The 13,001-nt window shown below is 31.6% G+C and overlaps 1 protein-coding gene across 2 annotated transcripts; it reads right to left on the bottom strand.

Moving 5' to 3' along the window:
* Nucleotides 1-1,870: 1,870 nt before the first annotated feature.
* Nucleotides 1,871-10,338, bottom strand: LOC111685935. 2 transcript variants are annotated; one of them, XM_046947512.1, is made up of 5 exons: nt 9,842-10,338; nt 8,655-8,981; nt 4,474-5,769; nt 4,279-4,408; nt 1,871-3,335 (listed from the first exon to the last, which is right to left on the bottom strand). In XM_046947512.1, exons 1-5 carry the CDS (start codon nt 9,971-9,973, stop codon nt 2,974-2,976), a joined length of 2,247 nt encoding a protein of 748 aa, XP_046803468.1. In that variant the 5' UTR covers nt 9,974-10,338; the 3' UTR covers nt 1,871-2,973. The 2 variants fall into 2 exon arrangements, with proteins under 2 accessions (XP_046803468.1, XP_046803469.1); XM_046947513.1 differs by having other exon boundaries at nt 8,655-8,978.
* Between the last annotated feature and the right edge of the window lie 2,663 nt (nt 10,339-13,001).

The raw sequence follows: 13,001 nt of genomic DNA, 5'->3' as shown, positions 1-13,001 counted from the left end.
TAAAGCTTATCTATAGGATTATCTTTGCTCGCTCACAGTATCCTATGGATAGCCCTTCTCTCACGCTCAACCTTTTCTTTCGCTAGCTCTTGCATTCCTTTAGCAAACTCATTCTAACTTAAACTTTGCTATAGAAATCTAACTGTAGCTCAAGCTTATCTTAATAAATATCTCATTAGCTTAAGCTTTCCTAATAAAAATCTTCATCTTCTCTATAGAAATCTCTTGTTAGCTGTATAAATCACTTCTATTGCTCAAGCTATTTTATGGAATATCAATTGCTCATGTTTAACTATAAGAAACCTGTTACGAAGCTTTAGATTTCCTCAATCTTTTCTTTAGAAATCTATCGTTAGCTCAAGCTTATCTTAATAAATATCTCATTAGCTTAAGCTTTCCTAATAAAAATCATCACTAGCTTCATGTTCTCTATAGAAATCTTTCGATAGCTTAAGAAATCACTTCTATAGTTCAAGCTTTTTTTTTTGGAATATCAACTTAGCTCAAACTTTCCTATAAGAAACTCCTTCGCATGCTCAAGCTTAACTCTAAAAAACTTGATCAAGATTTCCTTTAAGAAATTTTATTCTAACTTCAGCTTTCACATACAGATATCTCTTGCTAGCTCAACCTTTTCTTTAGAAATCTATCGTTAGATCAAGTTTTCTATAAGAAACCTACCGCTAGTTCAGCTTTTAGAGATCTCTTGATAACCAAAGCTTTCTATATATAAAAATTACTTTGCAAAGTTTTGTAAAGAAATCCCTTGCTAACTAAGGCTTTCTAAAGAACTATCTTGGTAACTAAAGCTTTCTAAAAGAAATCTCTTGCTACTTTAAGCTTTCCTACATAGAAATCTCTCGTTAGTTCAAACCTTTCTATAGAAATCTCTAGCTGCTTTAAGCTTTCTATAAAAATTCCAATGCAAAGGTTTTTAAAGAAATCTCTTGCTAACTAAAGCTTTCTAAAGAAACCTCTTGCTACTTTAAGCTTTCCTACATAGAAATCTCTCGTTAGTTCAAACCTTCCTATAGAAATCTCTAGCTGCTTTAAGCTTTCTTTAAAAATTCCATTGCAAAGGATTTTAAAGAAATCTCTTGCTAACAAAAGCTTTCTAAAGAAATCTCTTGCTAACTAAAGCTTTTTAAAAGAAATATCTTGCTACTTTAAGCTTTCCTACATAGAAATCTCTCGTTAGTTCAAACCTTCCTATAGAAATCTCTAGCTACTTTAAGCTTTTATATATACTTCATGCTTTCTTATACAGAAATCTCTCGCTAGCTCAATTTTTTCTATAAAGAAATTTCTCGCTCCTTTAACCTTAACTGTAAAGAAATCTGTAGCTCGTTTAAGCTTTTCTACAAAGAAATATATTAATAGCACAAGCTTTCTTGTAAAAATCTTTTGCTTGCTCAAGTTTTCCCATCAGATAGCTCGTTAACTCAAGCTTTTTTACAAAAATCACTTGTTATCTTAAGCTTTCTTACAGAAGTCTCTTACTATCTCAAAAGCTTTCGTATAGAAAAAAATACTATTCTGTAAAAGCTTTAAAGCTTTCTTGTGACTGTTTTAGGTGCTATAAGTTATTTTGCAATTATTACTAAACGGCCAAAGTCATTTTAAAACTTTTCTTCTTTTTTATTATTGTAATAAAACTTAAAAATCTTTATAAATATCTAAATATTTTATTATTAATTTTATATTATTTAAATATATTTAATAATATATTTATTATATTTAATTCTGTTTTTTTTTTTTGTGAAAATGTTAACATTTGTTTTTTTAATACTGATATATATATATTTATAGTTTCTTAAATATTATTATTTAGTTTTAATTTTACATTAAAGACATGCAAATTGTTTTCTATTCCTTTTAAAAATACGTAAAAATTTTGCAACAATTTTTTATTTAAATTTTGCTTCCTAATTATATGTATATACATGGATTGTGTAAATTAATGTTAAGCTCCTAGGGAATGTTTTTAATTTGATCTTGTAAATCTTTATGTAAAAAGTTTAATAAAAGGATCTAGGAGATCCAAGAAAAAAGTTCTTTAAAATTATACATAAATTATGGTTACAAAACAATATTTTTTGTTCTAAAACAGAGCTTTTAAGCTTTCACATTACTAAAGCTTTTAGTGTGTTAGTTTGCTTAATATTAAGTTAAGCTTGCATTCTGCCAAAGCTTGAGACAAGTGAAAAAAAAACTTTTGAAATGTTAATTTTAATTTTGGGAATTTTAACAACTTTAACGTAAGCTTCTAAGTTTATTTTTAAAAAGCTTTTAGATTTATTTCTGTGGTTTAATCTATAACAATATAATATTTAAAGCTCTAAAAGCTCTAAACATAAAGCTTAACTGTTAAGCTTACCCATGGCTAAGTTTTAAACAAGTCAATAAAAAGCTTTAATGTAATGCTAAGTTTACCAGATTACTTTTTAAAACTTTAAAGTTTCGCATTTGTAAAAGCTTTAAGAAAATGAAAGATAAACTTTTTACGAAAGAAATTATAAATTTTAATAAGTTTAAGAGCTTAATTGTTAATTTTTAATATCTACTTTTCCTATAATCAAGTGTTTATATAAAATTTTTAACAAATTAATTTTAAATTAATAATTAATAAATATTACTTGATCTTCATTAGTTTATATCTATTTTAACAATCTTCTTAACAAATTTTATATCTTATCTATTAGTCAAACTTTTGTTTAAGCCATAAAACTTGTTCATGTTCGAAAAGCTTTTTCATTATTTCTATATTTAATAATCAAAAGCTCTTAAGCTAATAATTTCTTAATTAAACAAATACTGCTAACTACAATTAATTAACTACACACATATTGGTATTCCTTAATATGCCACTAACTAATGCTGCCACTAACTACATTTCGTCCTTGTTACTTTTATTTACATGGTATGAGTACGTGCCATAGTACTGTGCCTTCTTGACTATGTGAATAGATTACGTCATAAGTTATTTAGCTGAGCTTTGCGCTGTGATTCCAAACGTATTTCCAACATTGCATATGGCAACACACTCACCACCAGTATTATGACTAATGTTATGATTTTCGGTGTTTCACACATAAAACCATGTGCAGCAAATGTTATACCCAAACCTAGGAAACGTAACGCTTGTAATGGTGATGCTACCTCTGCTACATGATTTGCATGATTTAGTGTTACAAGAGCGAGTAATAGTGTCTCCCACATACCATTGCAGGCACCCCATGAGGCGGCCAGGACATAGAATAGTGCACTATCATCACTAGAGGGTTTCCAGGTGGAGAGGGCCAGCAGTAGGCATGAGTGAAAGAAGAAACCGGCCACTGAAAATAAGAGAATTCAAATTATTTTGGTGAAATATACAAATTAGTTAAATGGAAAAACAAATGTTTATGTATATAATCCGTTGTCAATGTTATCAGGTATAAGAATGGACTTATGTTTGTCTTGATAATATAAAGAATTTAAGTTATTAAGGATATAATGTTGGAATTAAGTTTACCGGTTTTCTATATAATAGTCCTCTTTACCATGATCTCCTGGAAGCAATTCTCTTTTCAGTGCAAAACTTAACTAACTATCTCTAGCTAGCTTAATCTTTTATTAAGAAATGTATCGTTAGCTCAAGCTTTCTTATAAGAAACCTCCCGCAAGAGAAATCTCTTGCTAACTACAGCTTTCTACAGAAATCTCTTGCTAACTATAGCTTTCTATAGAAATCTCTTGCTACTTCAAGCTTTCCTACGTAGAAATCTCTCGTAAGTTCAAACCTTCCTATTGAAATCTTTTGCTACTTCATACTTTAATATATACAAATATATCGCTACTTCAAGCTTTTCTGTACAGAAATTTCTCGCTTTACTGTAAAGAAATCTGTCGCTCGCTATTCTACAAAGAAATATATTGATAGTTAAAGCTTTCTTGAGATAGATAGATAGATAGATAGATAGATAGATAGATAGATATATATATATATATATAGATAGATAGATAGATAGATAGATAGATAGATAGATAGATAGATAGATAGATAGATAGATAGATAAATAGATAGATAGATAGATAGATAGATAGATAGATTGATAGATAGATAGATAGATAGATAGATAGATAGATAGATAGATAGATAGATAGATAGATAGATAGATAGATAGATAGATAGATAGTCAGTTAGTTAGTTAGTTTGTTAGTTAGTTAGTTAGTTAGTTAGTTAGTTAGTTAGTTAGTTAGTTAGTTAGTTAGTTAGTTAGTTAGTTATATACTTACATATTACCACTATTCGTTTAGTATGTCTCAGCAGCATACTTAAAGTTCCGGACACAATCAGTTGCATTATACCCATTCCTATTATAGCTCCTGGTACCATATTTATGCCCAAAGAGCAAGAAACAAAGGCCTGTAAAACAGAAAAAAATCAAGCTTTAACTTGTGAACTCTCAATTAACTCTTCTTATAGCTCACCCTCAAAAAGTCACTCAAAATATAAGCCTGTTCGGTACCAATAAAATATGCCAAAGGACCAGCGAATAGTAGCGTATCGGTAATACCCTTTATCCGTTCATGACGAAAAGTGGCATGAATTTTACCTACCAATACGGAGAACACCAAAGCAACAGTTGCAAACACCAAGTATATCACTATCAAAGTAAAACTGCCTTCTCGGGGTTTCTCATTTATAAAATTAGAATATATGGTTTCATTGCCTGCCGCATAACTCTCCGCCTGTAGATCACTATGCCACAGAGGACACATATCAGCACCACAAATGCGATTGCCATGTTCATCTAGATTATAGAATTCATTTTTAAAGCCGTTTAAATGATTCCAAACATATGGTGTACTGGGTATAAATGATTGAAAAGCAGCCGCTAAAGGTGCACTAGAATTGGTAGCTGGTAGCAAAAGTTTAGCAATACTGGACTCAGTAGTAGTTGTTGTTGTAGTAGTAGCAGGTAGCTTTGTATTTGCACCCGGACAATTCCAATCACTTGAAGTGCACGATAATACTAGTGAAGCTATTATGGCGCCTATGATAATGCCAAAGTCTTTGGAAGCATGAAACCATCTAGCTAAACGTCTCACTTTTTGATCACGATTACAAAACAGTTTATGCTCCTCCCAAGAATCCAAGGCATGTGAAGAGAGCAGAGTACATTCATGCTGGGAACAACTCAGTTTACTGCCATAGTGGACAACCACAGCAATTTTACTTATAAACGAAGGACTATGGCTCAAGCCGAATAGTATATAAGCAGGCAGCAGAGTATATATTGAGGGATATAAATGACACAGCAGAAATAAACACACAGCCACATAGTTGGCACCCATTAGCAGGGAATAACCAAATTTATGTATAAGTTTAGGCGTAACCAGACACATGCACGCAGATATAAGTAAGCCCACACTGAGCAGTAGAGAACCAATATTAGGACCTACTTGCAGCCATTCTTCCCGATGATGCCATACCGAATTGGAGCCTTGTAAACCAAATATTGGCACTAGGACAGCACATTTCAGACCATGAGCCAAGGCAAGAAAAGTGAAAGATTTACCAACTTTCTGTCTGACATGAGCTGGTATCTTATGCCGGCAATTACGATTGTTAAGAGTTATTAGTCGTCGTATCGAGGTGGCTCCTATGGAACTATTTATAGATTCTCGACGACGTGAAGCTGCCAGGGCAGCTTGTACATGATATGATGATACCGGATTGATACGATGCGATCTAGTCGATATGGGAGAATAGGCTGGTAGATGCTGCAAAAGGAGGATAAATTGTAATTATTAAAATTCTTATTAAATGTCCTTTATTTGAAAAATATATTATAGCCTTTTGTTTTCAATTGACGACATTGTTATTTGTAAACAACTTTTGTTTAAATATTCCAGGAATAAAATTCTTGTAATTTTCAATTGAAATATTTTTTCATTATTACCCCAAACTAAAGTGTAACACCAGAACTTCTTTTGACAGCTAATCATAAATATTAAGAGGGTACTTTTTACAATTTCGAAGATCTGGTAGGTTAAGTTAGGACGATTTCGATAATCTCGATAACTAACTAAATAACCAATAAACTAACCAACTAATTAACTAATTAACTAACTAACTAACTAACTAACTAACTAACTAACTAACTAACTAACTAACTAACTAACTAACTAACTAACTAACTAACTAACTAACTAACTAACTAACTAACTAACTAACTAACATACTAACTAATCAACTAACTAACTAAACAAATAACTAGACTATAGATTGGACTGTAGACAATAGACTACACTATTGACTACACTATTGACCATACAATTGAATAGACTATAGACTATACTATAGACTAGACTTTAAACTAGACTATAGACTATACTATAGACTATACTATAGACTATACTATAGACTATACTATAGACTATACTATAGACTATACTATAGACTAGACTATAAACTAGACTTTAGACTAGACTATAAACTAGACTATAGACTAGACTATAGACTAGACTATAGACTAGACTATAGACTAGACTATAGACTAGACTATAGACTAGACTATAGACTAGACTATAGACTAGACTATAGACTAGACTATAGACTAGACTATAGACTAGACTATAGACTAGACTATAGACTAGACTATAGAATAGACTATAGACTAGACTATAGACTAGACTATATACTAGACTATAGACTAGACTAGACTATAAACTAGACTATAGACTATACTATAGACTAAACTATAGACTAGACTATAGACTAGGCTATATACTAGACTATATACTAGACTATAGACTAACTAACTAACTAATTGACTACCTAGCATATAGTCTAAAGTGTAGCCCCTAGTCTTAATCTATATTATTGTTTATGACCTAGTTTTTAGCCTAGTCAGTATAGTCTATTGGCTAGTTTAGAGTGTAGTCTACACTATAGTTTAGTGTTTAGTCCAGTCTATAGTCTAGTATATAAAATATTCAGTTTCAATTTTCTAGTGTTCAAGAGAGCTCATTGTGTATCGATGGTCTAAGATTGTATTTAACTTCTCTATTTTAGTAGTAAACAGCGACTGATCATCTGGGTTTTGGGACATTCGCGAATAGTTCGAAATTAAAGTTTGTTATTGTTGAAGAAGAAAGAAGACTTAAGAAAGTCTAAAATTGGTCTAAAATTATACTATACTGTAAGAGATTCGTAAATAACTTCTATTTTAGTGGTAAACTCTAAAGGCCAATCTTTAGGTGAAGGATTAGGGATTAAATTAAAAGTAATATTCGAAAGTTGTTTTTGCATACTCAACCAGCTAATTTAGTTTGCTAGTTTATGTGCCCAATGGAGGTGACTTAAACTTGAGCAAGAAATGCAAAATTGTTTTTAAAATAAACATTAAAATGTTTGATTTATCAATTAGTATAAGTTATGGAGACTTTACAAAATATTTTTATACCCTTCACCTTCGTGAGAAGGGTATATATAAGTTTGTCATTCCGTTTGTAATTACTATAATATAATTCTAATAATTTCTAACCCTATAAAGTATATATATTCTGGATCCTTATAGATAGCGGAGTCGATTAAGCCATGTCCGTCTGTCTGTCTGTTGAAATCAGATATCGGCGAGATCCGAATCTTCAATAATTCAGTTAGACATGCTTTCGAGAAGATCGCTATTTAAATTCAGCTAAATCGGTCTATAAATAACGGAGATATGAGCAAAAATCCGAGACAACCTCTGAAAATTTCATCAAAAAAGCCACATTTTTTTCATGCTTTGTTATAAAAGCAACAACAACACTGTGAATTGGATAAAGATGTACATGTGCGTGTGGAGATGTATTTGGTTTTATTCAGCTGTGTATTTTTTTGTATGTTTGGATGCTGCTCTGTTCTCACGAAGGTAAGTGGGTAAAACAAGAACAAGAAGATAAAGCAGTAATATGCTGGTAATACAGCTCATATTTGTTTGAGAGTGACGGTGGTATTACAGTACAACGGTTAATATTTGTTTCTGCTACAGTTTATATTTGTTTGTGTGTATGTTATGTGTGACATGTGTTCAGAGATACAAAATAAATAAAAACTGTTTTTTAAAACATACTTGTTTGTTTTAAATTTAATTTTTCATATTAAGTACATTTGCAATTGTCTTCTTCTTTTTTATAAAACATGCATTGTTTTGATAACAAACAGTGATTTTTTCTGTTGTTTTTATGGCAACACTGCGAGGTTTAATCTTGACTAACATCAGAATCAATTTATTTTTAGATTAACTAATCTGATTATTAATTGGTATTTGATTGCCAACTCAAATCATCGAATCAGTTGGAAACTTATACTGCTCCAAATTTCATTAGAAAAAACTCCACCTTAATACATCTGTCAAAGTTTTTGTTTGCGTTTAATTGATTCCACATAATCCTGCAACATTTGTTTACCCGTGTTTTTCTTTTTTGATGCTTAAATTTTGTAGTTGTTGTAATGATAAAGCCACAATTTAACCACATTTACGTATTTAAAATTGAAATGATTTTTCTTCACTACAGAGCTATTCATTCATAAAAATCTGCACGTATACATACGATATTTTTATATTTATTAGTAAACAAATAATTTCTACATCCCTGTGCACACATTTTCTCTTACTCACCTCCAAGGCCTGTTCATCCCATATATTGTGTGTTGCACCCGAACTTCGTGTACGCAATACACGATGTCGATTTGTCAATGAATGACGATAATGATGGGGTCCATGTTGGTGGGCATGATGTTTTAGTGCGGCTGCACCAACGCTACCCGCACCCATACCAGCACCATAGCTTAAGAGGGCTGCCCCACCAATTGGAAGAGTACCGGGTGGGTTAGGTGCAGCAACGGGTGCACTCGGACCACCAACACCAGTTGCTGTTGGATTGTGTGGTGCAATGCCTCCGATACCCAAACCAGCCATTAAATAAGGATTGTAGGTTGAATGCTGCTAAAAGAAAGAAAAGAAAATTTTAAGAGATTTACTTATTTAAGAGATTTCTGTTTAACACAAAGAGTAAAATGAGAATTAGGGCTGATGTTAATCAATGATTTTTGATTTGATTTTTGGCAAAGACAGACAATTTAACTAAATATATAAAATTAAAGGAATAACGAGTTTATATTGAGGAGGTATTTTATAAAAGTTTAAGGTGGACTTGACTATAGGCTAATTTTAGACTAGACTATAGACTAGACTAAAGACTAGACTATAGACTAGACTATAGACTAGACTATAGACTAGACTATAGACTAGACTATAGACTAGACTATAGACTAGACTATAGACTAGACTATAGACTAGACTATAGACTAGACTATAGAAGAGACTATAGACTAGACTATAGACTAGACTATAGAAGAGACTATAGACTAGACTATAGACTAGACTATAGAAGAGACTATAGACTAGACTATAGACTAGACTATAGACTAGACTATAGACTAGACTATAGACTAGACTATAGACTAGACTATAGACTAGACTATAGACTAGACTATATACTAGACTATAGACTAGACAATAGACTAGACTATAGACTAGACAATAGACTAGACTATAGACTAGACAATAGACTAGACTATAGATTAGACTATAGACTAGACTATTGACTTGACTATAGACTGGACTGTAGACTATAGTTTTTAAGTGAATTCATAAGTTAGAAGAAGTTTCGATAATGTCGTAGGGATTCCGGCAATAATTTCCAGTATCAAAGAGTACTTAACTACCAAATATTTTTTGCATGAATTTAATATAAATATGTAAACAAATATAGTTTTGCTCTTTTTTTGTCATTATAAACATACCTTTCTCTGATTTAAACGTTCTCTTTCACGACTCGCCTCTCTCGCCAATTGCTCACGCATTTCACGTTCTCGGCGTTTTTCGCGTTTGCGCTCTATTTGTTCAAGTTCGTGTAGATTTGGTAAACTACCCATGTTGGTAAAAAAGAATGTTGTCTTTTTGCTTTTATATTTAAATAAACTTTTGTTTAACAATTTTATTGTATTTTTATTTTGTTGTAATTGTTATTTATTTGTAAACTTCAAAGTTTAAATAAAAAATATTCTGTAAAGCCACATTTGGGGACGGATGGTCAGAAGAAATACATATATACAACTTGTAGTCTAGTAGTATAAACATTTAATACAACACTTTGAAAAACATGCACATACATGCTTTGACTTAGTAGTAAGTAGTATAAGTAGTAGGAGTGTTAGAGCAGCAGAGGTGATGTTTAAGCACTGTTAACGTTATTGTTTTTGACAGTTGACCATAATGATAATGTGGTTTTTGTTGCTGTTTTGAACTAGAAAGAAACAAAGAAACAAGTGTTAATTAAAAGCAATAATAGCAAAGGAAAAAAATTAAATATCAAATTTAAAAACAAAAACTTCAACTCTTCTGTTGATGAGGGGAGAGTTTTATTATGTTGTTGAACATGTTTCTTTATCTATAATAGAATTTTAATGAGTATGACAAGCTATTGTGTTATTAAAAGTATAAAGTTCATTAAATGCCAAGGAAAGGGGATGGTAATCCTTTACTTTTATTTTACGTTTTTTGTACTTTTTATAAAATAAACATATTGTTTGTTAGTGTTGTTTTTGGTTTAAAATTGTAACAGCTTGACCTTTTTTTAAATTAAGTTCGTAAAATTTTCCATTTTATTTATTAATCATACGTTGGTTTATCTGTGCGTGTTTATTATTATTTAAATCAAATATTACTCATACGCCTAGTTTATTTATTTTTATTTATTTCTTTATTGTGTTCAGTGTAATTATTTCACAAAATTAAGACCAAAAATATGAATGTATAGACATAGCCGATCATATGATACCCTACACCAGTCAGTATGTTAAAAATGGGATTATAAAAAAATAAAACATTTGGTTTGTTTTTTAACTTTATTCCGCAATATTTTTACTTATTTTTGGCAAAAAAGAAGAAGGATAAAATATGGGCCTTTCCTTATAAATGTTGGTAGAGGAATTCACATCAACTTGTTGGGTTGTATGGGGGCTAGGTGAAATAATGAACCGTTTTTATCCATTTTCAATAGACTTCGTCCTTGAGGCAAAAAAGGAGTGTGTGTCAAATTCCATCAAATTATGTTGAAAATTGCGATCTGTACCTTGCGCACGAGGTTTACATGGACAGCAAGTCAGCCAGCCATACGGACGGACAGACATATGTAGTTAAATCAACTCAGAAAACGATTCTAAGTCGATTGGGTAAGAGAAGTGATTGAATAATTTTTCAGTGTTTAGAAATTCAGTTTCCTGAAGATCATTCCTAATAACCTTCCAATCAGTGTTAGTCAGGGATGTTATTTCCGGAATAACATCACTTTCAAGATACTTGGATCTAACTTCGACGAACGCCTGGCAGTGGCAAAGAAAGTGCTCCAGAGTTTTACTATCCTCTCCACATGCTCTACATACGTCTGAATCCACAAATTTTGCATAAATGTGCTAACATATAGCATAAATGTGTACTATCATACTAACTTCAGACTTGCTCATTTTGAGGAGATTTTTCATTTTGCTGTCATCAGGGTCAACCTATAGGATTTTCGTGGTTCTACCCACTGTTTCGTTACTCCAAGAGGTCTTATGGGATTCTTTCACCCAGATTTTTAGTTAAGCTTTTGTTGCGTCGAATGATTTTGTGTTTGTTAGGTTAACTGCCTCGAGCTCCCTTCTCTTTAAGCTATTACATTCGCTCTTTCGTTACCCACTACTCCCGAGTGGGCTGGTACCCATATGATGTAAACCGTACCTCTAGGAGAGCATTCAGCTAAAGATTTCTTAAAATCCAATACGGCCTTAGATTTAGTTCTATCTCAATTTGATTGAAGTAGTACACATGGCATCACTTATACCCAAGCAGCTACACTCTGAACTCCCTTTAGTAGTTTGATATTGAACTTTTTGTCTAAAGCAGTCCACCAGATTATTTTAAGCATAAGCTAGAATTGGTCTAATTACACTTTTATAAAGCCAACTCGTCATAGTAGGACTAGGACCCCATTTAATGGCTATAGTTCTCCTACATCTCGCCCAGCACCGTTGTGCTTTTTTGATCCTATCCTCTATGTGGTGACTTCATTTTAATTATCGGTCAGACAAAGTTAAGTACACCTAAGTACTTAACTTTGTCTGTCACTGGTATCTTCTTGCCCAGGAAGCAAGGTTCGGTAAATGTAGAAATATTAGTGTTTCTTGTGAAAAGACAGATTTCCGTTTTTGCCGGGTGAACATTGAGAGTTCTCGGTTGAGCCCAGCTTAAGGCCGTATTCAGAGTCTCCTCAGCTCTTCTACACAAGTAATTTGGATCCTTTCTCTTTAAAAGTATTAGTACATTATTTGCATCATAGCAGACAGGTCTAAGTCCTTTCTCGGTTAGCGTCCTTAGGAGGCTATTAATTGTGATAACCCAGAGTAAAGTTGCAAAATGCCACCCTGTAGTATACCGTGAAATACCTTTTTCCTGATATTAATATCATTCATCTCCCAGTTATTCATTCTAATGGTGTTATAACTTATTATAACAAAATTATAACAGTTATAATGACAATATACAAATTTATAACAGATATTTTTCAGTTAACAAACAGCAACAAAAATGTTAAGCTAAAAAAAACTGAAATGAATGTAAAATTCATCTGTAATTTTTGCAAGATAAATGTATATGTTTTCATATATGTATGTGGGCAAGTAGGTTAAGGATAATAAATTTTCACACACATATTTTATATGTACAGATATGTTTTTCCTACTACTCATTCCTGTTGTTTTTTTTTTATAGCTTTATAACAAGAGATTTTAATACGATTTTCTTCTTTTTGTTTGTTTGTTTTTATAATGTTTGTTATATTTTTAAAATAATTTTTTAATCCTGTGGCAGCTTCTGTTTCTTATAGTTGTTGTAGATTTCATTGTTGCTTTCATTTCATATATT

Source organism: Lucilia cuprina, chromosome 3 (genome assembly GCF_022045245.1).
Source record: "Lucilia cuprina isolate Lc7/37 chromosome 3, ASM2204524v1, whole genome shotgun sequence".
Lineage (NCBI taxonomy): Eukaryota > Metazoa > Arthropoda > Insecta > Diptera > Calliphoridae > Lucilia > Lucilia cuprina.
This window is presented reverse-complemented; position numbering and strand designations above follow the sequence as displayed.